We start from the raw sequence: 27859 nt of genomic DNA, 5'->3' as shown, positions 1-27859 counted from the left end.
TTGTTTATAAAATGCCAGTTTTAACATAAACATGATTTGGGCAGTACGACAAATGGAAAACATACTGAGACATGTAATAAATAACTTCTCTATGCTCTTTATATAAATAAACACTCCCCTCCCCCACTACAAAGCTTAGTAAATGCCAAAGGGAATTTCGTCCCAGATATTCTGGGAGCTTGTACACAAAATGCACATTTTTTTAAACTTATGAACTTTGGAGCCAATTTCTAGTTGCTCACTAACTGTCCTGTTCCCAACAGTCAGCCCGTAGCATTACAGGTAAAGAAATAAGCCTAGACTTTGCGTTTATAGGTAGTTCAAGTCAAATTTGTTACAACAAATACCAAAGACCCATCAAAATTTTATAGTCACACTGGAACTTTGGTTGGATCAAGTATTACTTGAATCAGGGGAGTCATTTACAAAGGGTTGGGGATTTTCTGTAGGACAGGAAATTTGGACTTTTGATATTTAAAGGGTTTCATATTTTCTCCTATAATGTCTAGAACTTAATAATTTTATTTGAAAAAAGTATAGAGAAAAAGCAAAATGAAGTCAAATTTATTTTTCATTGCTTTTGTCATCTAACAAATATGAAAATTAAACTGATAATAAGATGACGTAAGTACTCTTTTTTTTTTTTTAGTTCATACAGTGTCAACCAAATTCTTTATGACTTTTAATCAGTGCAAGCTGAATTTGGTCTACCTGCTTAACAAGAAGAAATTCAATAAAAACTTCCATGTTTTCTCCTTTGGTTCCAGAAAATTATAATATCTATTATAATATTTATTATTCTAGGATACCAGAAAAAATCAGGAAATGTATTTTTAAGGTCAATTTCCACTTTAAACTTTCTTTTCATTAAGTTATAAAAATTTACTCTCGGCATTCTCAAAAATATATATCCCATCTCTTGATGAATCACACTCCTATAATAAAATTCTAAGTTAAAAGTCAGTTTTAATTTCTTTCAGGCGGAAATAGATATAATATTATATATATTTATTTATATAAATATTTTCATTTAAAATTAAGATACTTGGCACAGAGTCCTAAGCTTACAGTTTTCAAATGGTGTCTGTCCTGCCTTCACTGATCAACATGGAAGAGTTTGGGAAGGAAATTGTGCTCTTCATACACTTGTACCTTGTGCGTTTATCTTTCCCTCTGCCTCACGCCCAACGTAGCAGTATCCCAAGACTGTGGAAGATAAGAGAAAGGGTAGATTTATTTCTCCACATTGGTGGGGTTAAAGGGAGAGAATAGGACAAACAGCCCTGGGGATTTCTGGGTATAGTCAAATTCATTAATGTTTTCCCACTAACAATACTGTGGTTGTTTGTATCCTTGGTTGCATCTCCAATGCACAACGAGGGGACTGTATGCATGGCCTCACTTGTATTTAAACCCAGACATTTAGGGTCTTGTTCCAGTCCAGTTTTTGTTTTTGTTTTTGTTTTTTTAAGATTAAATTTATTTTTTTGACACACAGAGAAACAGCAAGAGAGGGAACAGAAGCAGGGGGAGAGGGAGAGGAAGAAGCAGGCTTCCTGCCAAGCAGGGAGCCCGATGTGGGGCTTGATCCCAGGACCCTGAGATCATGACATGAGCTGAAGGCAAATGCTTAATGACTGAGCCACCCAGGCATCCCTCCAGTTCAGTTTTAAAGAGGAATTTTCAGGGAGGAAGAAAAGGCCAATAAAATCTACAGTTTAAGATGGAAATTCAAATATTAATCTTTAATGATTATATTCCACTTCTTGTCTTTCTGCTGTACTTTTAAAAAGTACTCAGATGAGTAGCATCCATTTTTATATAAAGAATTTCAGTCACTACTTTATTGAGGGGCGAAAAGATAAATTATAGAGTAGTGCAAAAAAGAAAAAAAATACAACTCCTGTTGTCTCCAAAGTGCTTCCTGAATAAATTTCAAAACCTGAACTCTCACCAATTTGTTAAACATTGGAATACTGTCTATAAAAAATGACTGCTTGGAGCCTCTGATCTGTTTTCAAAGTTATAGAATGTTCTACAGAAAAATTCTATAGCAGGTAGTCATAGATGGGCATGAAAGGGAATCTCCTGCATCCTCCTCCCAGTATTGCACAATGTAAAACCTGCCAAGTTGTAAGCGGCTGCCTTGTCTCCCCACATACACCATAAGGCCCACACGCTGGAACTTCATCCAAAGCTGCCACCACGTCTGTCATACACCGTGTCACCCACACAGCCTTTCTCTTTGCACCATTCAAACACACACAAGAGATGGAATCTCTAGGTCACCCTCAAACTCCGGTAGCATGAGGAACAAATTAAATCCAGCTGACTCATTATTTCATGGGAATCTGCATTGTGGGAGCCAGGCCTTCTCATCTGCCCAAACGTTCTGACTGCCTCCCCAGTCTGAGTTCACCAGGCATCCCTTCTCCATGCTGTGCTCTTCCTTTACCCATCACTCATCAGCTCAGGATGGGAAAACACCTTGGCTCTGAGCAGATGGTCCATGGTCCTCCCAGAGCTGCCCTTTACGCCTTGGAAAGATGTAGAGTATTTTTAACGCCCTTCGCTTACAAACTGATTACAGATATACATAGGTTTTCATAAATAAAATTTGAGGCATATATGTATATATTAAAATTTTCACCAACATGGGTGTGTTAAAAACTTCAAGTTCTGTCGTTCAAGTTCAATAAAGGCACACAATTTTTTTCTTTAGGATTGCGAAGAATATAAGTGCTAGCAAGAAGTCATAAAAGGCATTTTATGAGGCTTTTTTTCTTTGATTTTCCTCTTCTTGGGTTAAGCATTCATCCCGCCAGTCAATGGCATGACTCTACTACCCAATGAAAGTATTTAGATGCATAGAGGGTATTAAATGGATCCCACTGTTGTGTCAGATTTCAGAGTAACAAATCCCAGCCGCGCTGGGTCAGTCATCCCAGTTCTGCTTTGGCCATTTCCATTAAGGCTTCTCACTTCCAAATCGGGCTTTCCGGTTGCCAGGTTCTGATGCCCTTCGGACCAGCCTGGGTGGTGGCTTAGGTAGGACGCCTTCAGTCCCACTGTCTTCCTTCACGGGGCCAAACTGGCCTTTGGAGAGAAGGGGCTGCCGTAGCATGCCTGGGGTCTGGGTGCCCCCCTCTTTGCTGTGGGGAGTTGGGGGGGCACAAGGCTGCCCCTGTCCGGAATCAACGTCTACCTCATTCTTCCATTCCATCTTATAGGGCTGGGGGCCTTTCTTTGAGAACTGTTCTGGCAAGAAGCGCCTTGCTCGGGGCTGCAGATTGAGGACGGTGGTCCCAGCATCTGTGTCCGAGTCACTGCTGTTGCCGCCTACCACAGAGCAGAAGAAGGACAACGTGGGCAAGTGTGTCAGAGAGAAGGGATTGGAAGTGACTCAGCAATGCATGAGCCGATCCAGCACCTGCTGTGCCCTCAGGCCCTGGGGGGCTGGGTGGGGGGGCGGGGATCAGAGGGCTCACTACCTATAGCCCACAGACCTGGACGTAACAGTCTCTGTGGACGTTCATGTTGAATGTGCACACCCACAGTGAAGGGCTTAATGTGTACCAGGCAACTGTCACGATAAGCTCTTTTAAATGCATTTACCTATTCAATCCTCGTAATCACCCATTTGCCAGAGGAAGTAACTGGAGTTCAGGAGATTAGTAAGCAGTGGAACTGGCTCTCAAAGTGAGACTCTCGGGCAGCAGCCGCTGTGCTCCCACCTGCCCCATCAGAACAACCCCAGGAGGGCTCTGGTCTATGTCTGGCACACAGAAAGCAGACCAGCAATTAGCTGCTATTCTGAAAATTCGTGTCTTGATCTGGAATCTCAGAGACAACCTTCTTTCTCTCCTTTATGTTTTCATAAGGGCCGAAATACCAATGCACACTTTCCAAACAGGGGGAAGACACGTGATCAGAACTAGCTGGTTGTCAAAATTCAGGTCCTAGAGAACTGTGGGGAGGACAGCAGATGGGAGCTGAGATTCTTGGGACGAAAGAGTGTTTTGGTGGATGCATGCTGCCTGGCCTCCCTTCTCATTTCTCATCTCACCTGTCACCACCAGGTTAGACATTAGACTTTCCTCTTCTTGGTTAATTAAATAAACAACCAAAAATAAAAGGGGGTTACCCTAACATCCTACATTTTAATAACATGGTATCCTAATATACTGCTCCTGGGGTTCACAGAAAATGGCTTGGCGTCTACATAAAGATTATCATTAAATAAAGAGATATTTAGACTTTATATGTCAAAGCTTTAATGATTTGGGGCAGAAGTAAAATTTATGGCTCCCTTTATGAAAATAGATGAAAATTGTAAAAATTTAAATATACCTTTGCAAATTTATAAATTTATAAATTATTTCTGTTTACCTGTTCACTGATCACAGGTGACAACACTTGCTTTTGCTATATCCAATAGAATCATTATGGTAAATAATGGACTCAGTTATTTATAATGTGTACAGAAGCTCCATCCAAAAAGCTTATGATGCTAATAATAAGTCACCATATTATTATTTTAGGCTTGCAAATCATTAAGCTCATTGTCCTTCATGAAGAAAAAGGATGGGGAAATTCTCTATTTTATGAACATTAGTTAATAAATTTAATCATTCTGCTCCAACTAAATTCATTACCTGCATTAGAAATATTCTTTTTCTTTTGAAGCTTTTCTGGAAGCTTTGTATTTTTTGGTAAGGATAAGTATCGAGAAGTTGAAGTGGACGCCTGTGGAAAACATGGAAAATCTTACTTAGACTCTGCAGTTACCATTTATTATGTACCAGAAATTTAAAATCTTATATCAAACCCTGATGTTAAAAATTAAATTTGTACTTCTCTATTCCAAAATCACTTTGTGAGGGGCTGTGGGAATGGTGAATAAAGTTCCAAGTAATAATTATTTCCCTTCAAAAAACTAACTCTCTTCTAAAAATAAAATAGAAATCAATATTAATGAAAATGAAAGTAAAGTGGGACCATTAGAAATAAGAATAATGAAATAATAAGGAAAACCATCGAGTCTTCTTAAAGAGAAGCTACAGAGACACTTATTTATAAGAGCATTACTAAAAAAAAAAGTAGAACCTACATATATGGGAAGAAAATATATGAAAAATGTAGCATATTTGTTTTAATTTAGTAAGTCTTGAAAATGATAGAATGAAAAATATTACCATAGCTGATTAGCCCACAATTCAAATGCCACAATCTCTACTTTCTTTAACTTAATCAGTGCTTCCACATTTTCACATAAAAAAAAAAAAGATAATCTTCTTGTTCACATATTACCATTTTGGTCTCTGATGACCCAATAGTGAATATTATTAAAAATGAGATGCAATCCTAAAACTAATGCAACATTGTGTGTCAATTATACTCAAATTAAAAAAAAATGCTAAGATGCAATGTCTGCTTTGTGAAATCAATCAATCATAATGTCATTTAAAAATGATTTTCCTTATTTGTTGACAGTGCCCTGGGCCAAATGAAAAGGTGGACACTTGCACCCCCAGCTGCTGTGATTCTGCAGTTCCAGCACAAGCGGCTTGCAACCTCTCCCTGAGGAGATCAAATAGGACTTTCCAAATGTAGCTTGGTCCAGCCATGCTGCTTAAATTTGTAACTTGACTGACCTCCCTGTCCTCTTTCTGTCCTCCTGTCCTCCCCATCTCCCTCCTCAAGCACTCACTGCCTACTAACTTAACAGATAACACATTCCATTGCTGGGCCTACACATAGGTAGCCTTGTCTGTTTCATTCACCCACAAGTGCCTACAACAGTGCCTGGAACACAATAGGTGTTCTAGAAACATCTAGAAAAACTTCACACAATTAACTCCATCCCAGAATTCCTGTGAATCAACCCTCAGCCGGCCATTCTGTCAGTAGGACCTCCAGAACGGCAGTTGGTTGGTTCTATTCTTGGAAGCCTTCCTGGTCCCAGACAAATGGTAACAAACAACAGTTACCCTGCGCTCCTGGTTCAAGCTGCTGTCTTTCCTGATACTTTCTCGCAAACTGTGCCTCCGTCGGATTAGAATCTCCTTGGCCTGTCGCTCGCTTGTGTCAGCCGTCAGATTGTGTCTGTTGTAGGACAGAGTCTGAAACGAAAACACAGGAGACATTTTACAAGAAAAACAGATTACTACCCCAGAGATTCCAAAACGTTACTAGGTTGCTTTGATTTTGCACCTGAGTGAGGCACTTAATGAATGTGCAGAGCAGAAAAATAAATAAAAAGCACAAGAGTTAACACACATGGGGAAAAAAGTTAACATTTGTTCAAAATTTGAAAGCTCTTGTCTTCTAATAAAAGTTTGTAAGTTATTTTTCACTGAGAAGTGTGATCTTCATAAATCAGAAGAATGATGGAATTCATCAAGTACTTCTGTCTACCTTGAACTACTTTGTATGTATGTAGCCATCATTAACAGCTGGGGAAAGAACAGAATTCATCTTTATACATTCTCTATTGAATAGGAATTACTGGTATAAAGACAAACCACTTTGGGCCACTTGGTGGTGCCATGTCCTTTTGATTAACTTCCAAACCCTTCTTTTCAACTAGGTAGTCAAACTGAAAAAAGCTGCTGCTAGAATTAGGGATAACCATGTGCTGGTATTTAGAGCAGTAAAATTTCTAGACCAGGAGGCACCTGGGTGGCTCAGTGGGTTAAAGCCTCTGCCTTCGGCTCGGGTCATGATCCCAGGGTCCTGGGATTGAGCCCCATATCAGGCTTTCTGCTCAGCGGGGAGCCTGCTTCCCCTCTCTCTCTCTGTCTGCCTCTCCATCTACTTGTGATCTCTATCAAATAAATAAAATCTTAAAAAAAAAAATTTCTAGACCAGGGCTGTGCATGGTATGCATTTTTAGTTTTATAAGTTTCCTAAAATGAATTGCAATTAGTCATCAAGTTCAATTTCTGATAGAATAAATATGTATTTCTTGGAAATATCCCTGTGTCCTGAACTATATTAAATCTTGAAGAAACCGTGAAAGGGACAGAGAATAAGGCTCAAAACCCGCCTTGAGAAATGTGTTCGCTAGTTGGACATCAAAGGCTAACATAATAATATAAATCCTGAAATGCTAAAACTGTGTGGCATGGGATGAGCTCCAAGTGCTATCCCATTGAAAGGGCTTGGAATAATATGGAGGTTTTGAGGAAACCTGAAAACGTGCAGGATATGGGGCAGCTGACAGGAACCCGTGGGCCGTTCCAAGTGGAGACAGAGAAGAGAGGAACAGGCCAAGGAAGAAAGACAGAACTTGGGTATTTGGGGGACAAGAGGGAGATGTAAGGTTGGCCACAGTGGAACTGGGAATCAGAGACCCCAAATTCTGTAAGAAGAGTTTAGCCTATAAGCGATAACTGTTGTTTGTTTCATTTTAAGTAGGAGAATGCTGCCATTAAACATGCTCTGGGGAAAAAGGCAGAGCAAGAGTAATGAGTGATGGCATGAGGACAGTCTTTGGGGAGACCAGCAAGAAAGTACAGAAATGACCCCAACATGAGTGAGGAAGGCTCCTGACAGACCATGTGGACTGTGTGACACCTTCCCCCAACACTGTATCTTAAGTTATTCATCTATAAAATGGAAACAAGAGTAACACCCCTTGGAGGATTGAGTTAATACATGTTGCAATGGGGCACGGCCAACTGTATGTATTCTCGAAATGTTAGCTATATTATTAGCCAATTGGTAGAATGAAGTGTTAGTAATGGAACGGCAGGGGCACCTGGGTAGCTCAGTCAGTTAAGGCTCAGGCCATGATCTTGGGGTACTGGGATCGAGGCTCTCATAGGATTCCCTGCTCAGGGGGGAGTCTGTCTCTCCCTCTTCCTCTGCCCCCAGCTTGTACTTTCTATCTCTCTCTCTCTCTCAAATAAATAAATAAAATCTTTATTTAAAAAAAAAAAGAAAACAATGGAACAGCAATGAAAGAAGTCACTCGGGAGATACATTAAAGGAAGAAACTATAGCACTTAATGAATAACAAGGAAGATTAAATACATTTTTAAAGTTTTCTTAAAGCTGTAAGTTTTCTGTAAGTTATAAAGCTATTTCATTCAAAAAAAAAATTAAAAGAGAGCCACAATTAGTTAACTCAGATGCTTTTATCTCCAAATCCATAGAAGCAGAACTCCTGGAAGACTCTTATCCTTTCCCCATAGCGTCTGAGAGGGCTTAACAGGATAGGACTCTCAGAGAAGAGAAGATGCCTCGTGCAGGACGTGCAAAAAGGTTGTTGTCACTGTTGGGAAATCTCTGCTACAACTGAGTAGCAGACAATTGGAAGCATATTTTTAGCCAAAGGCAAGGAAATAGTTTTCTAAATAAATTATTCTTGGGTGCCTGGGTGGGTCAGTGGGTTAAGCCTTTGCCTTCTGCTCAGGTCATGATCTCAGGGTCCTGGGATTGAGTTCCACATCGTGCTCTTTGCTCAGCAGGGAGCCTGCTTCCCCCTCTCTCTCTGCCTGCCTCTCTGCCTACTTGTGATCTGTCTGTCAAATAAATAAATAAAATCCTTAATAAATAAATAAATAAATAAATAAATAAATAAATAAATAGATTATTCTTACTCGCTGACGGATTTGATAGAGATTTCTGGATAATATTTCTCGAATTTCATCCATTTCACCAGGCGTGAGCTTCCTTATTTTTTCTTCACGACAATCACTATGAAAAGTTAGAAAAAGAGTATCTTTTACTATGCAACAAACATTGGAATCCTAAATTTTCCTTTTTGGAGATATGATATCATTTAAGAAGAATATCATTTAAGATTAAGAATCCTAGCTAAAGAATACACTTAAGGAATATTCAATATTTTAAAATAACTCTAAACTCTAAAACTTTTCAGTGTCAAAATTATTCAAAATGAGTTTAATTGTGCCCAAGTTTTCAGTCTGTTCATGAAATTATTTTTTTTCACACAAGTATTTTTTAAGGAAGAAAAACTGTAGTAACTTATAATGCTATCACTTTATTATTTTTAATACTCCTTAAGATGGTAATACACAATTGGGTTTTGTTCCAACAGAAACTTAATTTTCTACATTCTGCTATTTAGGCCTACTCTTTTAAACACTTCATTAAAAGTATCTGCAAAGACACTGTTTATAATAGGTAGGTATATACAATCAATCATCATTATTCAAGGATTTCATATTTGCAAAGTCAAAGTCACCTACTTGCTAAAATTTATTTATAAACACAGTGCCAATACTCAGAACACTTTTTCATACACATGTGCAAAGTGGGGGAAAATTTGAGTTCCACAAAACACAGGTTCCTAGATGAGGCTGAACATGGCGATGTTCTGCCTTCTTGTTTCAGCTCCTGTACTATAAACAAATGTCTTTTCCATGGTCTATTTAATGACACATTTTCCAAACGGTTGTGCTTCGTTTGGTGACTTCACTGCTTAAAATGGCCCTGAAGTGTAGGTCTGAAGTGTTGTCAAACATTCCCAAGCAAAAGCTGTAATGTGCCTTCCAGAGAAAAGCCATGTCAGATATATATATATATATAGATATATATATCTATATATATATATAGATATCTCTGCTTAGTATACATGTGTATATATATACGTATATATGTATATATACATATATACGTATATATATATAAAAATATAAATAATAGGGTGTGTCTTTAAATGGAAACATACATAAAACAAGTTATGTATCAGCTGGTTGAGGAAAATGTCTTCAGGGCCAGAGGCTCTTAAGGACTTAAACCTGCATTTCTCCTAGGAGCAAGCATTTGGTATTCACAAATCTGCATTCATGGCAATTTTATAGAACATAACTACTGCCAACAATGAGAGCCAACTGTATTTATACAGTTCTATTCTAACTGCTTCAAAAAGGCTTTGAGGGGACCTACAAAAATATGTAGTACAATAAAATACATAGATAAGAAGAAAAATTAAAGCTGAGAAGGTTAATATACATTAATGCAGGTCTTAAGGACGATGGGCTAAGGACATACCAATTGAAGAGCACAGTTCTCTTATTTTTTGTTTTAAAGCAAACTTGTTACTGAAAAACAAGTATAATATTAATTACCTATGCCCAAAGGGTAATGGAGAAACACAAAGGAATGAATGCAGAAATCTAAGGCTTCAGCAGAACAGACTTGCCTAACTAACTATACATGATTCATTTTTGCCTCAACCTCAATTGCATGGATGAGTTTTTAGGAAGCATCTTCTTAGACGGAGGCATTGTTGTTTGGACAGCTGTCCAGGTTTCTAATAGGGTTTTTTGATCAGCTAAGTTAATTCACAGAATTTTAGAAGGACTAGAAGGTCAAGAGGACCAACTTTTAGGGATCTGATATTCTGGTTTTATCCAACAAATGTTTGTATAACTCTAGCGATAAGTGCACAAATACCTCCCTTGTTTATACTTAAAATATATTTTACTGGAATATAATTCAAAAGAGAAAAGTACATGAATCTTACATGTGGGGCTCAATGAACTATCACAAAGCGAATGTACTGCTACCCAAGTCAAAAAACAGAACATGGACTAAAACCCCAGAAACCACATCATATTTCACCCCCCAACCATCTCTACCTCCCTGTTCTTTGACAAAACAACCACCATCCTAACTTCTGAGCTGACAGAATAGTTGTACCTGAATTTGAACTCTACATAAATGGAGTCTTAACTATATAAATGGAGAGTACCTACTACTACAATAGGTAATCTTATTTATTTATTTATTTATTTATTTATGTAGGTATGTATTTATTTTTTTAGAGTAAGTAATCATTTAAATTTCGCTTCTTTTGTTTGGCATCATGTTAGAGATTCCTCTGTATTATCCCATATTTTGGAACACATATGATTATTGGCTATTTGGATATCCTATTTTGTAAACTGCCTGAACAAATCTCTTGTCCATTTTTCCATGGGACTATCTTTTTTTTTTTTTTTTTTAGATCTTTCTTAGTTTTCTGTGAGGCAAGTATCATCTTCCATTTCATGGTTTGTGTTTTCATTCCTTTAATGAAATATTTTCCTATCACAACAGTAACAGGATATTCTCTCATATAATTTTGTATATGAGATATATAATATAATACAGCTTTATATATGAGATATATAATATATATGAGATTTTATATATAAGACATATAATATATATGAGCTATATAATATATATGAAATATATAATTTATATTTATAAATTATATTTGAGATATATAATATATATGAGATAAAATACCTAATATATATATGAGATTTTATATATGAGATATATAATATAATTCTCTCATATAATAAAAGCTTTATTGTTTCCCCACTCCCATGCATACCTATGATACTCATTGGCTTGATATACTGTGAAGTTGTATTCAATTCCACTTAATCTCCATATGGATCCTTAACTGACCCAGGGCCATTATTTTAAGGCCATCTTTTCCCTACAGCTTTGTGCTATAAACTTTGACATTAATAATTATTCATATATGTGTGGGTCTCTTCCAAACTCTTACTTTGTTCCACTGGTCTATTTGTCATTTTGTCTTTGTTCAGTATCCCACTGTCTCAGTCACAGGAGCTTTATAGAAAGTCTTGCTACCTAATAGTATAAATCCTCCAAATTTGTTCTTCAGCTTTGAAGACAATTTTGTCTTGGTTAATTTGGGCCCTTTACATTTCCACAGAAATTTTAGGACCAGACTGTCTAATGACACAGATACACACAAACACGGGATTTTTAATAAAATTGCTTTGGATCCATACATCAATTTGAGAAGAACTGAAAATCTTATAATATTGAGTCTTTCTTTTTATTAATAAAGTCTTTATCTGTTTTGGACTTTCTGAGGAGAGGCTTCACACATATTCGCTAAATTACATTTTGATGTTTGATACCGATATATATGTTTCATGATACTATTCTGAATCAAACATTTTTTAATTTTTATTATTCTTTTTAAATGTTTTATTTATTTGACAGAGAGAGATCACAAGTAGGCAGAGAGGCAGGCAGAGAGAGAGGGGGAAACAGGCTCCTCACTCAGCAGAGAGAGCCCCATGTGAGGACCCTGAGATCATGACCTGAGCTGAAGGCAGAGGCTTAACCTACTGAAACACCCAGGTGCTCCTCAAGCATTTTTTTAAATGTCACTTTCTATTTGTTGATACTTAGGAAAACTACCACTGATTTTTTTTTTTACCATGTATTAAGAAACCTGGATAAATTAATTTATTATGTCTAATTATTTATCCATAGATTCTTCTGGATTTTCTGTGAAAACAATCAAGGTATTTGGAAATAATGACAGCCTTCTTTTCCTATCTTTAATCTTCAATTTTTTTTTTTTTGCTTAACAGTGGTACAATATTCATAGAAATCATAATGATATGCAACTGTGTTCCAATCTTAAGGTAAACCCCTCAACATTTCAACATTAAAAATACTATTCGCCACAGATAATTCATGAATAAACTTTATCAGCTTGAGAAAGGATTTCTTCTATTCTAGTCTATTTATGTATATATATATATTTTTTTAATCAGGAACAGAGGGGCACCTGGCTGGCTCAGTTGGTTAAGTGTCCAATTTGATTTTGGCTCAAGGCATGATCTCAGTGTTGTGAGATCGAGCCCTGTGTCAGGCTCTGAGCTCAGTGCAGACTCTGCTTGTCCCTCTCCCTCTGCTCCTCCCCCTGCTTGCACACGCACTCGCTCTCTCATAAATAAATAAAATACTTTTTTTAAAAATCAAGAATAGATATCGAATTTTATCATATTATTTTTCTGCCTTGATTACAGATAAATAATGACCCTTGATTTCTCTTCTCTTATTCTGTAAAAGTGGCAAACAACTGATTGATTTTTTACTTTTAACCCACCATTATATTCCTGGACTAAGTCAAAATTATTCTGATATATATCTTTTTACATATCTCTGGATTGGGTTTGCTAATATTATGTTTGGAATTTTTACAGAAATATTGTATATAATTTTATTTCTGTATAAGTGTCTATATCAGGTTTAAGATCAAAATTATGCTAGTCCCATAAGGCAATTTGGGAAGATTTCCATCTTTCCTTACTTTCTGAAGAAGTCTGTGCAAGATTGGTTTTACCTCCTCCTTAAATGTTTGGTAGAATTTACAAATAAAGCCAGATGGCCTTGGGGGTTACTTTGTGGAAACAATTTCAACTCAGATTTATTAACTTAATACTTGAGTACTATTCAAATTTTCTGGTCTTTTATGGGTTTAATTTATTGTTCCTTTTTCTAAGTTCCTAGAATGGATTACTGATTTTCAGCCTGACTCTTTTTTTAACATTAAGTGACATTAAGTGTTTAAAAAATGTTTTTTTATTAAATGTTAAAAAAATTCCCTTTAAACAATGTTTTACACATATTTTCATATGTCATACTTTTCAAAATATTTTCTGATTTACATCATAATTTATTTGATTCAGTTTTCATTTAACTTCTAAGTAAAGGGATATTTGACTTTTTATACTGTTTTAGATTTTATACTGTTTTAGATTTTATTTTGTTTTTGATTCCTTTCTGGTAAGGGAACATATGTGTGAAACTTTTAAAGACTTGGTTGTTTATTATGTGGTTGAAATCTTCTATATTTTTACTGAAAGTTTGTCTACTTGTACTGTCAGTTTCTAGGAGAAGAGCTATACAATTTTCCACTATGATTATGAGTTTGTGTATTTCTGCTTATGGCTCTGTTGAGTTTGGGTTTATATATTTTGAGGTTATGTTATTATTTGTATGCTAATTTAGACTTTTCTATCTACTTTTAGAATTGAGCCTTTTATCATTATGAAATGAATCTCTTTATGCCTAGCAATATTTTCCCATAATGTTTACATTTTATGAAAATAATTACACAAACTTTCTATTGTTTAGTGCTTCAACAAGATACCTTTTTATCAGTCTTTCACCTGTAAACTTTCTGTACCCTGAGATAACAGCACTAGCTCTTATAAGCAACATCTAGTGAGTTGTATATTTTCATCCATTCTGATCACCCATCTTTTTAAATGGAATAAATTTATATTTAATGTAATTACCTTTGCGTTTAAAGCTATCATCTTAATATTTGCATTCTATTTGTTCTATTCTATACTTGCTTTTTCTACTCTGTTGCCTTTTTAAATTTTATTTTATTTGGCTGTTTTATTTCCCTGGTCTGTTAGCTTGTTACATTCTTTTACTGCTTTTTCAGTGGTTATGTGGGATTACAATATTAGAATACAACAACACCAGTCACCTCCCTCCAATTTATAAGCTATTTTTGTTGTTAATTTTAATTCTATTTACACTCAAAACCCCACATACATTATTATTTTATGCAATTACTATTCATTTAGGTTTTATAAATATTTATCTTTTCCATTATTTTAATTCCTTCCTTAATCTCAAAGCTTCTAGGTGATTCTTCCTTCTGTCTGAAACATTTTATCATTCAATGTAGTATGATGGCTTTTTATCTATCTAAAAATATTTTTATTCTACCTTTTTTTTTTTTTAAGAATATTTTAGCAGGATATGGACTCCTAAGTCATCAGTCACTTTCTTTCAGAATTTGGAGGATGCCAATGGTTTCCATGGCTTTTGTTGAAAAATAAGTTGTCAGGTATTTTTTTTTCTCTTTTGAAGAAAATAGGTCTCTTTTTTCCTCTGATTATGTTTAAAATTTTCTCTTTGTGTTTTTGACTTGTAGCAATTTTACTAGACTTTGGTTTTGGTTTTCTTCTTACTTAATCTGCTTGGGGCTTGTCATAGTTCATGTCTTTTATCTGTTTGGGAAAATGTTCAGTCATGATCTCTTAAAATCTATTCCTACTAATTTATCTCTCATTTCCTTTCAGAACATTTCATAATATCCCATATATTTCTTACTTTGTTTCCCATAGTTTCCATATTGTCTTTTTCACTATATGCTTCATTCTGATTATTCCTTCTGTCCTATCTTCCAATCAATCAATTCTCTCTACAGCTGTGTCATATCTTTTACACTATTGAATGAGATCCCAAATTTAGTTAATTTTTAGCTCATATATTCCATTTAGGTCTTTTTTATTTATATCATCTCCATGACAATGTCAAAATTGTTGATGCCATTTTCCATCCTTAAACATACTTTTAATTTTAAAGTCCCTAACTCAACTATCTGAAACCCACTTGTGTGTCTGTTACTACTGTTTTTGTTTATCTTTTTCTCAAAGGTTCCAATAGCATTTCCTTATCTACTTATATGTTTTTGATTGGTTGCTAGACATTATATATGAAAAATCATGGAGATAGTTTAAGACTCTTTATAATCTTATTTTCCTCCAGAGAAGATTTAAATTTATTTCTCTCAGTCAGCTGGGATAAAAGTAATATCGATCTCAGATGATGTAAACAATCATGGATTGAGATAATTCTAGGTCAGACTTCTTTCCATTGAGGGTTAAGGTGTAGAATCCTAAAGTAACAACCTATAGCTGAGCATAAGAGCTCTTCTTTCTTGGTAGGTCCTAAATTCCAATTTTATTCTCAAAGACCAATCAGTCTGTCAAAACTTCTGTTTTAGCCTTTTAGACTCTTAGATCATGTCTCTGTGATCCAGGGGGAAAAGGGCATCAAATGCCAGTTCCATCTTCTTGGACTTCCCTTTTCTTTTGACTCTAAGCCAAGAAATTCCTCATTGTCCTGGTACTTTCCAGCTTTTAAGCAAATTTTTAAAATATATTTGGTTCTTTTTTTCCTAGTTGTTTTCCTAAGATAGTCTGTCTAAAACACTTAGTGCATTACTGCCAGAAATACAATTCTTTATTACCTCCCTTTTTGCTTCTAATTTCCTTTAAAGAAAACATTTCAGGAGATGTGGAATATGGTACTCAATATGGTACTCATTTATCTAACTGTGCAGCTGACCATTAATTCTGCTTCCCACTTCCATAACCTTTACCTTTGCTCTGCTTATTACCAGTTTCTAAATGAAGTATAAACAGGGAGTAAAACTAAGATTTTTTTTCTCCTGTGATCACAAGGACATTGGCTCTCTTTTGTGAAGCTGAATAATTGAATTATCCCTTGTTACAACTGCAAACAGAATAGTGCATAAGAAAGATCGTTAACTTGTAAAGTTAGAGGGAAACAAAGATCAAGTCTAGTCCCATTTTCCACTTGGAAGAAACTTGATCTCAGGGAAATAGATGAACCAGCTTAAGGTCACAGGGTGAATTATGGCAGGGTGGGACTATAAATCAGTCAATCTGCTCACACCACTACTGTTTTTAGGGCAGTATAATGCCTGTACCTCCAAGCCCTCCTAACCATGTTTCTTTTTCTTCTGGATCGTGTAAACTCCTATATTTTTAATAGGGGATTTACAGTCTTAGTAAAAAGCCTAGTTTATATGGTTGGGTGTGATTTGGAATTTCATGTCTCATTTCGGCTCTCCCACAGATCGTATTTTAATTAGGTGACATGTATTTTAAAGGTACTTCAAGCTTATCAGTGAAAGAAGAAATCAGCAGAACCAATAATTTCTGTCATTTTGTGGTAGGGAAGGATTGATGTTTACATGGTAAAATGACCTATGGTTAACTGAGCAGTTACTGTCCTGCTATGGATTTGCTCTAAAATTTTGGATAAGTCACTTTACTACCCTGAATCTCCATTTCCTCATTTTTAAAACTAGGGAGACAGAAAAAAACAATGGCTCCCAATCCTGACTGCATACTGGAAATAGCTGAAGAACTTAGAAAGAAAATATACCCATACCTGGGCTTTGCCCCCAGAGATTTGGGGTTTATTGCTGTTGGCGGGGCCTGGACATCTGTATTATTTAAATGCTCCTAAGATACTTTTAATGTGCAGCCTCAGTTGAGAACCGCTGTACCAGGTGATCACGACTGTTCTTTGCAAGCCTTCAACTATGACTGGATAAATAATCTATGAGGAAACAGCTATATAATTACATGCATACTTACAATCACACACCTTAAGATATTCCATTTCAAAATGCTTGCTGAAGAGGCACTTTGCAAAAGCAATGAATTACCGCAAGAAAATATAACAAAGGCGTAATTGCTCTAAACATGACAAGGTATTTTCTGGCCAGCCAATTGTAAAATAACACAACATGATGGGACCTGATGTAACATAACAGAAGGTACGTTTCTAGGCTTCACTTTTTAACCAGAATCTCGTCCTTCTGGGATGTCTAGGGCATAGAGGAAATTTGTTACCGTGACTGCTTTAAAAAAACTATAAAGACGCACTTAGTAGTACTTTTATTTGCAAGACCGTACTTACTTCAGAGATGCAAAAGAAGGAACCGTACTTATCATCCCCGTCTCTGCCATCTCGATGGCGTGTTTTATTTCAAGCTTTTTATATAAAGACACAATGCTTGACTTGGGTTGGTTTTCGCGAATCAAAAGCTTCCGCAGGTATTTGTCATCGAACTTCTTAAACCTGGAAATAAAGAAAATCCAAGCTTCAATTAATTAGTACTACATTGACAACCCCCCCCCCAAAAAAAAAAAACCCCAAACACAAGCCTGTTTTTACCATCATTTCTACCACACTCGGGAAAAAATTGAGTAGCCATGTTTAGCCTGTCTGATTAATATGTATTTTTATATGTGCATACCTGGATATATGTGTATATAAAATATATGTATATATAAATGTTACTTTCGGTACATTTTTGTATAGAGCCATGATATACATATATCTAATATCTACTAATTATAGATTAAAATATGTATATTTTTAACATTTGTAATTTTCCTGCTTTTCCTTTCAGCGACACTACTCAAAAGTGTTAATATTTGGGGTACCTGGGTGGCTCAGTTGTTAAGCATCTGCCTTTGGCTCAGGTCATGATCCCAGAGTCCTAGAGTCGAGCCCCGCATTGGGCTCTCTGCCCAGCAGGAAGCCTGCTTATCCCTCTCCCACTACCCCTTGCTTGTGTTCCCTCTCTCACTGTCTGTCAGATAAATAAATAAAATCTTTAAAAAAAGAAGTGTTAATACTTCCTCCAATTCCTCTTTATCTGCTTTTCTTTAGAACATTCACTGCTTTTGCCCCCAAAACTCTGCTGAAGCTACTCGTATTGAGGTCGTCAATGACCCCAGAATATAAATCCAATGGCCAATCATTAGCCATCACCTTTCCTGACTTCTCCTGCTTAACACATGGTCTTCTAGAAAAAAACACACCCTTGGGTCACCTCCTACCTCTTTCTCAACCTCTTTCATTGGGTCTTTTTCTTCTTTCTGGCCTCTTGATGTAGGACCCAAGGTTCCCTCTTGGTCCTCCTTACCTCCGCTTGCTCTCAGGCCATCTTGCCCAGTCTCCTGATTTTAATGGCATTTCTATGCCACCAACTCCCACATTTGTGTTTCCTGCTCCAGTCTCGCCCTAAGCCCTGGAAAGGACTATTCAGCTGCCTAGTCAAGTCCTAAGCCAGTCCCCACTTAGATATCTAGTTGTCAAATTTGATGTTCCAAGATTGAACGCATTTTCTCCTACAGTCTTCACCATTTCAGTTAATGACCACTCTACCAGGCCAAAACCCCTGATGTCAACTTTGATTCTTCTCCTTCTTTCACATTCCATGTTAAGGCCTGAATTGTGTCCCCCTAAAAATTCACAGATTGAAGTTCTCACTCCTAAGACCTCAGAATGTTATTTGGAGACAGGGTCTTTACATGGCAATTGAGTGAAAATGAGATCATGAGGGCGGGTCTCAATCCAATATGACTGGCATCTCTGTGACTAAAGCAAATTTGGACACAGACACGTAAAGAGGCAGGAAGGAGGCCAGCTGCAAGCCAAAGAGAGAGGCCTGTACAGATGCTTCCCCTCGTGGCCCCCAGAAAGAGCCAAATCTGCTGACACTTTGATCTTGGACTTCTAGTCCCCAGGACTGTGAGAAAATAAATTTCTGTTGTTTAAACCACCCAGTCTGTGCTACTTTGTTATAGCAACTCTAGCAAACTCATACTCCATTATCCACTCTGTTGGCAATTTCTGTTAGTTCCACCATCAAAACACAAACCCAACCCAACCATGCCTCACCACTTCTACACTCCTATCTCTTGGATCTACACTGGTCCAAGACATCATTATCTCTCAACAGATTCTTGCAACAGGCACCAACTGGTCTCCCTGCTTCCACCACTGCATTCCTACAGACTACCCTTGACACAGAAGCCGAGTGATCTGGATAAAATACAAGTCAAATAAAAAAAACTCTGCGTCTCCCTTGACTAAATGCACAATGACCTAGGGGGCCCTCCATAATTTAGAGCTGCATCTCCTAGCACTATTCTCATGTCCAGCCTCACTGGTGTCCTTTCTGCCCTGGAAACTTGCCAGCTCTGCTCCCACCCATGGGCCTTTATTTTTTTATTATTATTATTTTTTTATTTTTTATTTTTTCAGCGTAACAGTATTCATTATTTTTGTACCACACCCAGTACTCCATGCAATCCGTGCCCTCTCCAATACCCACCATCTGGATCCCCCAATCTCCCACCCCCCCGTCCCTTCAAAACCCTCAGATTGTTTTTCAGAGTCCATAGTCTCTCATGGTTCACCTCCCCTTCCAATTTCCCTCAACTCCCTTCTCCTCTCCATCTCCCCTTGTCCTTTAGACCCAGTATTCCTTCCACCACGAACACCCTAACCCCACACACCTGCATGGCTCAGTTGCAGACCCTCCTTTAAGTCCTTCCTCACAAGTCATTTATCAGAAGAGCCTTTCCCTTCCAACCCATTAGAACCACATGCCATCTCCCACCCCCTGAACTTTCTATTCTACCTGCCACATATATTTTTCGCCATAGCAGTTATCATTTTCAAATATGCTATATAATTCCTCTTACTTTCTGTCCCCTAGCACTAAAATGATACATATGGGCAGAGATTTGTTTTGTTTTGTTTTCCATTTTTTTCCTTTATCACCAATATCTGGCACACTGTAAGCACAGACGGTGGAATGGATCATTTGGTCTCAATTCCTCCCTCTATCCACGCCCTCTGCCCTATTACTTGGCCATGTCCTTGCACCATGGCCTAGGTGACCTGTGCTATCCTGTTTCCTGTCACTGGCCTTAATAATGTTCCCTGCTCTGGTCAGTGGGCTGTACCAGACATAACAACTGGGGCGGCGGCTTAAAATGGGCTTGTACTGAGGATTACCTCTTTGGTTTCCACAATTACCATGAGAAGGATATGATTGGAGTGACTCAGTCCCAGGACAAAGGTGAATGCTACACGATGTAGAGTTCAATCCCTCCAGTCACACCACAGAAGGCCAGCTGGGATCAGCTGACAAAACCAACCAACCCCCTGAAGCATGAGCCAGCCCAGTCCACAGCAGCCCAGCACAGCCCAGAGCCTGGACTCCCAGACTCATGACTCATGTGCTTTAATAACGTGACTGTTGTTTGAGCAGCTGAGTAAAAGGGTGGTTTGTTATGTAACATTATTATGCCAATAGGTAAGCAAAACTGCATGCAATGAATATTTGTTGAGAAAGAAAGAAATGCATTACGGTGATTACCATAAGCCCAAGGAGGTTTATAGGTACACCTGTGCTACTACGATAGGAACAATGTGAACCCACATTCTTGGTACTGGCCCTTTGTTCTACATTGGAGGGCAATAAATAATTAAGGGGTCATCCTTTTCACTGGCTACTGCATGTAACAGGGACCAAGTTTTTTCTTCTATGTTTATTCTAAATTTCATGTGAGGCTCATTGGGCCAGGACTCCTGCCCACAACACATCTTTTTAAACTTCGGTTACTCTTATTATTATTTTAGCTTTTCACTAGAGAGAAACAAAAGGGAGAATAAGCATTAAGGGCAAAGGCATCTGATTTAACATAGGAACTGTGTGCTTTCTTTGCTTTATTTTCACACCTTTCAGTTCTCTGCCAACCTACACCTAGGTGCTCTCTCTCGCCGTCATTAGACTCCTTTTACTGAGTCTGAGAAACTTCCCTCCTCAAAGGTTTAAGACTTGCCCTTTCTCAAAGGATCAGCTGCCTCACAAATTCTCTGGCAAGACGACTAGAAATCCACAGCCTTAAGGATTCCAGAGGAAATGGAAAGATACCCAACATACCTAAAACAATCCACTTCTTTATATATGACTTTTAGTAACATCAACAATTATGTACATACCAGAGATAGGATCTGAGCAGAGCTGATTTTGAGAATGACCTGCGTCAGCACCAGATTCCTCCATACCCACACACATTTCCCTGCTCTACCTGTGACATCTAGTACACTTGACAAATCCAGGGAATTATGCTGAAATTTACCTGGAGACTGTCGTGCACGGAAATATACAGGGGTTAAAAGAAAGACGTACACTGCAGAGGAAACCTGGAGACATGGAGCTATAGTACCTTTCAGACATGAAATCAGAGTTGGCTCTGCCATCTTTAGTATTTATAGTCTAATTAGCCTGGCAGCCTGTAGATGTTGGCCTGGAACAGACTCACGTACACCAGAGACAGAGTATCTCTGCCTGAAAGAAAGGATGCAGCCAGACTTTCTCTGACGTTCCTTTACCTGAGGTTCCAGACCAAATCTCCATGACCACAGGGTCCACCGCTTCCTCCTAACACTGCCCCAGGGATGTTGACCTGATTCCTGCTCACGTCTTTGTCCCCATTCGGGAGGCAGAGGTGTGGAATACATCCTTACCCTAATTTTCCCTTTGGAAAGGAACCAACTGTCCTGGGTGACGACTTTCTCCTGCTCCTCCAGGGAAGGACATGGGATGCTGGAGGAGTGGAAAAAGTGATCAAGTGATTGGGTGCAAAGGGAGGAGGCAGGTGGAAAACAGACCTGGCTGAGGAAGAAAAAACAAAAACAAAAACAAAAAAAAAAAAAAAAAAAAAAAAAAAAAAAAACAGAGGAAGAGAAGCAGAAAAGTCTGATTTGCTGGCCTGGCAAAGACAAGGATCCGTCTTTGTTAGGAAGGTCCCAGGCACATAAAGCAGGGTAGTGCATAGAAAGTCACAGCACCGATGGGTAGGGTTCTCTCATCTACCCCCTGCCTGCAAAAATGTAACTCCTGACCAAGACAAATGGTCATTCCCCACCCCCCATATTTTAAAAGTGGAGATTGTAGTTTGCTTTAGTACTTTGTGCCCCCTCATAGTTAACTGGCTGTTCTCTCCATACAAATAAACTATGTTTACTTTGCTTACAGAGTAAGGCTCAGTCTATGAGGCTTTTCTCCATTAGTAACCAGTGTGGTCAGGTTTGTCAAGGGTGTTTTAGCACTTAGAGTCTCTGTAACTCATCATACTACTTAATGACAGCACTCACTCACACACACACCCATTTGCTGTGTGACTGTTTTGTTGCCTTTATTATATCGCAAAATTTTAAAGTCCTGAGTTCATGGTTTATACTTCTGCTATAATCCGGTATCATGTCAGAACATGTGAACAAACAATAAGCACTCAAAAACTCCCTGATGTTAAATTACATAAATTGGCAGCTTGGTTAATTTCACGTAAATTAGCGGGGGGTGGGAGAGGGCATCTATTCGTAAGTTGGGAAAGCAAAGGCAAGAAGGTAAGAGGAATCTACCAAAATATAGTTTAAAGCTGTTGTCTGTCTCCTTCAAAAAGCTTTCCTCACCAGTGATGTGAGGATAAATGTTCACATATCGTTTTATGGGGGGAAAAATGGGCCCTGGTTTATAGTATTTGTCAGTTCCTCTGCATATGACCGCCGGGGCTGACTCAGGCTACCTGTGTGGATGGCACTGAATGTGAAGTCAGGAGGAGCAGGACACGGTCAGCTTCTGGTGGTCGGGTGAGCTGGTTCCTGAGTTCCCAACTCTGGTTCCGTGTCCCCAACTCTGCTGTCGGAATTAATCCCGGAAGTCTGTTTTTCAGTTTATACGAAAGCATGTGCCAAATTCTGCCTGGCTAGTGTACCTTGTCCATTTCAACTACAGGATCCTTGAAGAGGGGTGCCTGGGTGGTGCAGTGGGTTAAGCATCTGACTCTTGGTTTTGGCTCAGGTCAGGATCTTGTGGTCTTGGGATTGAGCCCCACATGGAGCTCTGTGCTCAGTGCAGAGTCTGCCTGAGATTCTTTCTCTCTCCCTCTGCCCCTCCCCATGCTCACTCGTGTATTCTCTCTCTCTCTCTAAGAAATAAAATCTTTAAAAAAAAAAAAAAGAAATTTGAAGGGAGACATCACAAAACCTTTAAAAGTTAAAGGGAAAAAAACCAGAAATAGACACATTTATATAAGCACACATAATCTTTCATAGAAGTGCAGCTTTAAAAATATTTACTTCTAAAAAAAAAATTTGTCACTTCTATTTGTTACAATACCTGTACTTAAAGTGTGTTTGTAAAATACATGTTAGTCTAATTATATCATCAGGTGTTCCGAGGCTCTGCATTTGACAAAGCCCCTCAACATATGCAGGACCACAAACAGTAACGGAACCCTCAGTTTTTCACCAAATAGGCTGTATATCCCAGCCTCCCTTGTGGTGAGAAATGCCCGCATGACTGAGTGCCTGCCACATAAGGGCCAGGCCATGTGTGTAACTGGAAGAATTGTGTGAAAGCTTCCAGTAACTCCAGTTAGGAGGAAAGCAGTAGTACATATTCTTTGTCTCTTCGTTATCTTTCTTCCTACATGCAGCCTGGAATGTGTGCATGATGGCTAACTCTGGAGCCGCCATTCTGGTCCAAGAGGCAACCTTGAAAATGGAAAATGTTTGCAGATTCACCAGGACAGAAGCATCCTGGGACGCTGAGAAGTACGTGGAGCAGAGCTCACCTATTACACCTACATTGCCTACAGAGGTCTGGCTTTTTACAGAAGAGCAAGCTCTGGGTTTCTGTGATTGCTGAACTTTATCTCAAAGGACATACTTTGGCACAATGCAGGAAAGACTCACAGCTCTGAAAAATAACACAGGTCAGTAAGTCCTGCCTCCAGAGTGAGCTAGAGCCCCTTCATAATATAATGGCGTAAGTCCTTCTTACTTGTCTCTCCAGAAGTTGTGACCCCAGTGTCCACAAACATCTTCAATCCCCGTCTTCACATGATCGAAAAACTGAAACAGAAAAAGTAGGCTACTGATTTTTACCTGAAATGACTAATTTACACTCTACTTATATCACGCCTAAACTTCAAAGACCCTGACCGTTTTTGTTTTTCTTCTGTTCTTGGGTTTTTGTTTGTTTGTTCTGTTTTGTTTTCATGAGAAGCAATGAAACAATGATTCCTCTGCAAATACATTGATTTTACTATATCAATAATAGGCAATTCTCGGGTTATTTTTATCATCATAATAGTCTGTTCATAATTTTTGAAAATATGAAATATGGTGATAATTTTCGAATAGAAACATTTTCAGACTGAAAGAAGTAACAAGAGGGATTCCTTGCTGCTGAGGCACTTGGGTGACTTAATTGGTTGAGCATTCAGCTCTTGGTTTCCACTCAGGTCTGATTAGGTCGTGATCTCAGGGTCATGGATCAAGCCCCAAGCTGGGCTCTGCACTCAGTGCAGAGTGTGCTTTGGGATTCTCTCTATCCCTGCCCTTTTGCCCCTCCTCCTGGTCATGCTGTCTGGTTCTCTCTCTAAAATAAATTCTTAAAAAAAAAAAAAAAAAAAGAGGGATTCCTTGTTCTCCCATTCCCAGGAGGTCTAGCAGGTTAATTTGGAGAAGCCACTATGGGGCTGTGCTCACACCCCCAACTCATGCCCTCTTTGGCCCTCTCTCCCTTTTACCCTCTGCCATTTCTCTGTCCTTCCAAGAAATGAGCACCAGAATGCCAAGTTGTCGACTGAACCCAAGTTTTTCTTTTATCATTTAAATCATGATTACTACACTAACACTTACCCTGCAATGGATTTCTTCACTGACAGCTTGTTGTTTCTTATTAGACCTCTTAACATCGAGAAATTCCACCAGTGGTCGGATAGTAATTCCCTGCACAGGGAGGAAAAAAAGTGTATCTTCTTATAAAGTTAAGTGAAAAATTTAAGAATAACTTTTATTCTTCCAAGCTTTGATAACCAACAAAAGATATCCTCCTCTCAAGATATAATACAGTATATATAATATTTCATTCATTTTTCCTCCTCTCCAATAACTGGCATATTTTCAGAGGGCCATGTCCCAACACGTGCTATTAGAAACCAAACAATGGATAGTGTTCAAGAAATTGCAAACTAATTCTAAATAATTCTAAGATAGAGAGAAAGAAAGAAATTCCAAGAATTAATAAAGTATTATCCAAGTCAAAAGAACCACCTACTTGCATTATCCACAGGAAACTTTTCAATAATTCTTACATTCGTTGATTTATTAAAACCATTTTCATGGAACTTTTGTGGCACACATGTTAGGGTCTTGGCATTTGTGATACAAAGATAAATAGTTAAAACCCTCAGTGGTAGGACTTTGTAGTTTTAAAGGGAGAAGGATAGGCCAAAAACAGTTACAGAATACACGAAAGGAAGAATGAGAGATACACAGGAAGTCAGCCCAGAAAGGCCTCATAGAGAGGGAGCAATGAACATGGCGGAAGCATATCATAGCAGGGATCAACCACGAGTAAAGAACCAGCAGTGAGAAAGGGTACGGAGGGTTTTGGGCATATTTGTCAACTTGGAAAATGGAGAACCTTAGCTATTTAGTAACCTAAGAAGGAAAATTTCCTTAACATGATAAAAAAGACATCTGCCAGAAATCTACAGTGAACAGTGAACATCTGACTTAATAATTAAACATTAAAAGCCTTTCCATTAGAACTGGAAATAACACAAGGATACTCTTTATCTGCTATATGACACAGTTCTGCATGTCCCAATCAGTTAAATAAGAGACGGAGAGGTGGAAGTGTAGATACTAAAATTTAAATAATGAGATTTTTGTTGCTCATGAGTGATCTAGTTTTTGTACTAAAATATCTAAGATAATCCCTTTTTCATTTAAAAATACCAAGAAAGTTTAATAAAGTGATTAGATGTCAACTTAATTTTAAAAAAGAAAGAGAATAAACACCTACATGAGAGGAAAAATATATTAGTGTGTACTAATATATAATAATATATAAAATATATATACTATACACACATTAAATATATATACTTATATACTCTATCCATGTATATATATAATATATAATCCATGTATATATAATATATGATATATGATATATGATATATAGTATATATGATATACAATATATAATATACAATAAACTTATACACTCTATCCATGTATATATAATATACAATAATACACATATATATAACTCACATAATGCACAATATATAATATATAATCCTATCATGAAATGCATAAAACCTTCACAAGAAGAACTATAATGGGATTCCATAACAATATTATGTTGACAATTTTATCTCAGTACACGCAATACAATTTTAATACCATATTCCAAAAGGATTTTTATTAACAGAACTTGAGAGGTCAGCTCTATATTAGTCAGGAAAATTTAGAAAAAGAAGAATTATAGTAGAACTTAGATATCAAAACAATCAATCAACTAATATACTTAAAGTTACGAGACACGAGCACTAAAATAGGCCAAGGGAGGAGGGGGTGAGAACATGGGGCCAAGAAGATCCCGATAGTCCTGCATGGCAGGCAGATGGCTGGCCCTTCTTGGCGTGGGGAGCACATGCGTGGGGGTGGTAAGAGGATTGGGGGCAGTGGGGAAGGGATGGGTATACTGAGATATGTTCCCTGCCACGCATTTGATTTCGTCTCGCTTTTCTGCATGCCTTTATTTGAAAATGCTTTTGATAATATAAACTGTGACACACACATTCACTTTTTAAAGGTGGTCATTCACTGTTCCATCAATCTGGCTTTGGGGATTTTTTAAGCTTAACTTCAACTTTCTGAGTGTGAACCTATTTTGACCAAATTTGGCAGAAGACACACCTTATGTCCTATGGGCCTTTTAGTCCGTCACTTTGAAATCACACAGGAGGTAATAAACAGTTTTCTAATCAACATGTATCCTGTAGTTTTTGATTTATGTAAATGAAAATGGGTGTAAACATTGTTTATGGTGATGGGTGATTCCACTGAACTCCAGATTCCATGAAGCCTCAGATTTAACAAGCGCTCCAGGGAAAAAAAAAAAAGGCAACAAAATCAGTGCAATGTTCTAAGGATGCTAACTGTTGTTTTGCATTTTTTTTTCCCTATCAGTATCCTTTAGTAAGAACAAAAATGTGAGGGCCCAGCAGTTGTAAATACAGGACTTAAAATAAAGACAGGACACATGCCCTAGTACAGATGTTGACTGCTTCCCCTGGACAGATAATCTAGAAGCTAGTGCACTGTCATAAATAAAAACTGATCAGCTACAGAAGCGAGCATGGCCTGGTTCCTAGCGCGACTCCCGTTTCTAAAAATACCGCATAGTGTAGTTTATAACTAATAAAATGTATTGGTTATATGCAACAGGTCATGGACACTGTCTTTGAACAACCTCTACTTAAACAGCTGCCTTCAGAGTCCCCTACTTGCTCTTTGAAGCATTTGCAGTTGTCATGTCATGTCAACAGGAATGATCTGATGGGTTCCTCTCCCTCCCTTCTTCCTTCCTTCCTCAATCCGTCTATTTTGGAGACAGAGTACGTGGCGAATGTCATATTAAGTTCCCCAAGCTGGACGCTATCCTCTAGGAGCCCTGGGTCTTGGGTTGGGAGAAATAAAGGAAAAACACAAACAAAAACAAAAAAACAACAGCTAACCTTTGAGAAGGCACCTTAATTTAACCACA

At 37.8% G+C, this 27859-nt stretch overlaps 1 protein-coding gene across 2 annotated transcripts in view; it reads right to left on the bottom strand.

Moving 5' to 3' along the window:
• Positions 1 to 638: 638 nt before the first annotated feature.
• Positions 639 to 27859, bottom strand: part of SLC9A2 (solute carrier family 9 member A2) — a 94320-nt gene continuing 67099 nt past the window's right edge. The window contains exons 6-12 of one of the 2 annotated variants that reach the window (XM_032840436.1): positions 24937 to 25026; positions 24074 to 24144; positions 17338 to 17499; positions 8607 to 8703; positions 5991 to 6122; positions 4656 to 4746; positions 639 to 1206 (exon numbers count right to left, since the gene is read on the bottom strand). In XM_032840436.1, coding sequence (XP_032696327.1) covers positions 1139 to 1206; positions 4656 to 4746; positions 5991 to 6122; positions 8607 to 8703; positions 17338 to 17499; positions 24074 to 24144; positions 24937 to 25026 — 711 coding nt within the window. In that variant the 3' untranslated portion in view covers positions 639 to 1138. Of the gene's footprint in view, positions 1207 to 2910; positions 3340 to 4655; positions 4747 to 5990; positions 6123 to 8606; positions 8704 to 17337; positions 17500 to 24073; positions 24145 to 24936; positions 25027 to 27859 lie in introns of those variants that run through there. The other variant, XM_032840435.1, reaches the window with a different exon arrangement.

The sequence above is a fragment of the Lontra canadensis genome, unplaced genomic scaffold (genome assembly GCF_010015895.1).
Source record: "Lontra canadensis isolate GAN:19392208 unplaced genomic scaffold, GSC_riverotter_1.0 scaffold112, whole genome shotgun sequence".
NCBI lineage: Eukaryota > Metazoa > Chordata > Mammalia > Carnivora > Mustelidae > Lontra > Lontra canadensis.
This window is presented reverse-complemented; position numbering and strand designations above follow the sequence as displayed.